Source organism: Pygoscelis adeliae, unplaced genomic scaffold (assembly GCF_000699105.1).
Source record: "Pygoscelis adeliae isolate BGI_AS28 unplaced genomic scaffold, ASM69910v1 Scaffold154, whole genome shotgun sequence".
Classification (NCBI taxonomy): Eukaryota; Metazoa; Chordata; class Aves; order Sphenisciformes; family Spheniscidae; genus Pygoscelis; species Pygoscelis adeliae.
In genome coordinates, this window is record NW_008825113.1 from 5,523,600 (window position 1) to 5,527,260 (window position 3,661).

Genomic DNA, 3,661 nt, shown 5'->3' on the forward strand with positions numbered 1-3,661 from the left:
CCGCCGCCGGCAAAGATCCGGGAAACTCCGATACGTGCGGTTTAAAAGCTGCTTTTAAACTCCCACCGATTTCAGTAAGGGTTGTACTCCACCCTTTGAGAATCTGTGGTCTCATTTGCAGCCGAGCCAGCCCAGCACAGTGGGGTCTCTGGACTTCAAATAGACCACATCAAATGGTAAAACCCCATAACTTCAAATGTCATGCTAGTAAATGTTTGTTGCTTTGCCCATCCCATGTGAAAAAAAGAAAGAGTTAAGGGTCCAGTAGATATTTGAACAGGTGTAAAAATACAAAATCTTTGCATTATCGTCAGGTGCCTATAAAAATGTAGGATTACATGCAAATAGTTGCAGCTATACTTTTAACATTTTAAGCCTATTGCACAGTCATCCGCAACCAAGAAATTCTGGAGATGTCCTTAGGTGTCTGCCATTGAGTTACTTGCTTTCCAGTTCTTAAGTTGTCTAAATGACTTGTCATTTATTGAGGAGGCAGATAGACTTCCAAAAAATTGTATTCATGTGGTAAAGTAGCATAAAATAAATGTCAGAAGACTATTTAGACAAAGCTAGCTCCTGTTCCTGTCCTGGTCCTGTTCTAGCAAGCTCCTGGACATGTCTGTCCCTCTACCTTTGCAGCAGGTTCCTGCTTATTCCACCAAGACAAGAGCACACCTGCAGTCTTTTTTATTTTGCCATAGATTTCTCTGAAAAAATGAAAAAGTAGACTCCAACTTTGGTAATAGTACCAGAACCAGACATTCGCTGTCTGATACGTAAACTGGAGACATGGTCTTGCTGCAGTTACAGTCAGTAGGATCAGGCCCACATACATACCTGTGAAGGCAACAGAAGATGAATGTACTTACTTGGTAATGTCCTTCCCTCTGCCAAGGTGCTGAGGGCTATGATGAGGACGATGGAGAGCACGCAGATCACTTTGAGATCCATTGCTCTTGGAAGGCGGGTGGAGGAGAGGTGCTGTTCTCCCTCGGAGCAGCTCGTTTTATACGCTCCTCATGTTTGCCCAGCGAGGTCTGATAACATTGTTCCATCCAATGTTTCACCCAGAGGTTGGGTTTTCCTTTGTTTAATTAGGAAATGTTGCCGTGCATATTTTGATATCCCTGAGATAACTTTCTAGGCTCCCATGATCTATTGATCCTGTATCTATTACATACCTATAGATACATATCTATTACGTGATCCCATAATCTATTAATTGGATGCTGCTGGGTGGCTCTGGCAACCCCAGCTGCTTTCATTGCCATTAGAGTATTTCAGACTTCTGGGCAGCTTTAAATTTTTGCCACTACTGAAAAATATATGCATATATTTCCTATCCAAGTGTATCTTTTCTGCCTGAATTTTTCCCTGGCCTTAAGGTTTTGGTTATGCTTACTCTGAAATGGGTAAGGCAGGAGGGTTGGAGATGTGACACCTCCGAGGTTCAGGAGACCACAGCGTGAACCGTGCTGGGGAACCAAGAACTGCTGCTACAGACCTGAAGAAATACGTAAGCACAGAAAGTAGAAGGTGTGACTGTGAAATACCGAGCCTGGCTGAGGCCGCTGTTTGTTTCCACACATGAGGCAATTTACACCAGTTTGCAATAGGAAAAGAAGGTAAGATCAGGGGGAAAAAACAAACAAACAAAAAAACAAGAGAGGCAGCAGCATAAAGAGACTCGAGAGAGGAAAGGAGAGTTTATGTATGATCTCAGCCTGACCCACAGGCACTGTGCTCGTCCAGGGGTCAGAGCTGAGTGCCCCAGCCAATATTTTGGACTCAAGGTCCTGCGCAAGGAGGAAGGTCAGGCTCCTGGAGCAGACCCCCTGCCAGCCTGCAGGTCCTGCCCCTGGGGGGCCACGATGGGAGCTGCCCCTGTCCCCTCTGCCTGGTCCCCAGAGCAGGGTATTGCTTTGCAACCTGTCCAACACCACAGGCATGTGTTTTACCAGAAACAAACTTCTGAAGCACCACGTTTGACCTATTAATTTCACAATTGTTTTTCTCCTGATTTCAAAGGTGACCTCTAATGCAGCCTTTGGGCTGTGTCAGGACACCAGGCCTTGGGACTTGGACAGCCTGGTCAGGCTTTAATCTCCCTTTTGGATCTTTTTCTACCATTTACTGTAACATTTCTTAACTTCTAGCTACTTCCCAATGCTTGAACACAAGCAGAGCAGTGCCAGGGAGGGGGACACAAGCAGTGGGATGGTGGGACTGGCTCCACACCCTCCCCAAAGGAGGCACCTGTGGAGCAGGCATGGCCAGCCACAGCCCCCGTGGTGCTCTGCAGCGTCCCTTTTCCCATGGGAGAACCACCAGGGAATTCTTCCTGTTCCTCACCAGAAAAGGGATTCAATGCATTTTTTTGATCTTTGACAGAATTGAGTCTTCATGCCTTTGATTTTTATATATGAGTTTGTTTTGTGCCTCTTTCCTTGGCAAAGTTCAAAGCAAGAACTTTTAACTTCCATGGTTGTGTTTTGAAGGTAATTTATTTGTTGAAAAGTATTTTGAATCCTGTAGGAAGAGTTGTGGTCTACAAGGGAAAAAGATAATAGAGCTCATTTTCCTGCTGTTTAACTTTTTTAATACTTTATTTATGCCGATCCCTATTTAATATATTGATGACACTTCTTGTTGAAAGTCATGATCCGTAAACCAAACATTTTGTGTATCCTTCATTTCACGAGATACCAAGCTGCAGGCAGAAGAGGACTGTGTTCCAGCACTCAGCAGTTTGCATCACGCCTTTTGCCTCCATCACTGGGGAAAAAACATCAGATTTAAAACTTAAAAACACAGTTTTCTTCTTATGTGCAACATTGACAGTGCTCCCAAATGTCCATCGTTACACCTGGTCCAGCGAAGTCATTAGCAATTTTTCCATCAGCTTTCTTCTCGCAGTGCAGGGGGTGAGATTGGCTGAAATGTTGCCCATGCACGAAAGGAAAGCGGTCATCCTGAGTGGGGGACCGCGCTGCTTTCACACCTCCATAGCTCTTCTCAGTAGATTATCGGCCCACCGCATGAGTCAGGTGAAACGGCCGATAACATTCGTTCCTCCTGCCTCTTACTGGATATTAATTAACTCCTTATCTGTCAGCTGTCACCTCTTGGGCCCGATCCCAACTGCATGCACAAAGGCAAATCTACCACTGAGTTTTTGCTGCGGAAAGAGCATTTGATTGGCATCTTAAAACAAACACACTGAAAGAAATACGCTTTTTGCTTTCTGCCAGCAAATTACTTTAATGTTGTTAATATGTTTATATAGCAAAGCCTTGAAAATTATCTGGAGTTCCCCCGTAAATGCGTTTCTTTCTCTGAGGCTGGCACCTAGCTAGACATTTTGGTAACGGCGTAGGGCGCTCAGGGTCAGCAAGTGCCCATGGCCAGAAGGGGCTTGGAGGGCTCCTTCCTCCTCTCTAGCCTCTGTGTCCTCCCTTACCACCCTCCTCCGGTCCCACGGGGCTTTTAGCTGAGCTGTGGTGCTCTCACTTCCTTCCCAGCAAGGAAATGAGAAATTACCATGGCTGGTACAGACCTTCTCGCTGCGGGTGAATAACAGGCTGCAACTTTGTATTCTGATATTGCAGGACTTTTAAAGGATGTGGGTATTTTTTTCTTTTCCTTTTCACTTAAAAACAAA

General features: G+C 45.2%; 1 protein-coding gene across 1 annotated transcript in view; it reads right to left on the reverse strand.

The window, feature by feature from the left end:
• LOC103920341 (trefoil factor 1-like) overlaps positions 1-951 on the reverse strand; it is a 4,280-nt gene extending 3,329 nt beyond the window's left edge. The window contains exon 1 of the mRNA XM_009328045.1: positions 870-951. Coding sequence (XP_009326320.1) covers positions 870-951 — 82 coding nt within the window. The remainder of the gene's footprint in view (positions 1-869) is intronic.
• Between the last annotated feature and the right edge of the window lie 2,710 nt (positions 952-3,661).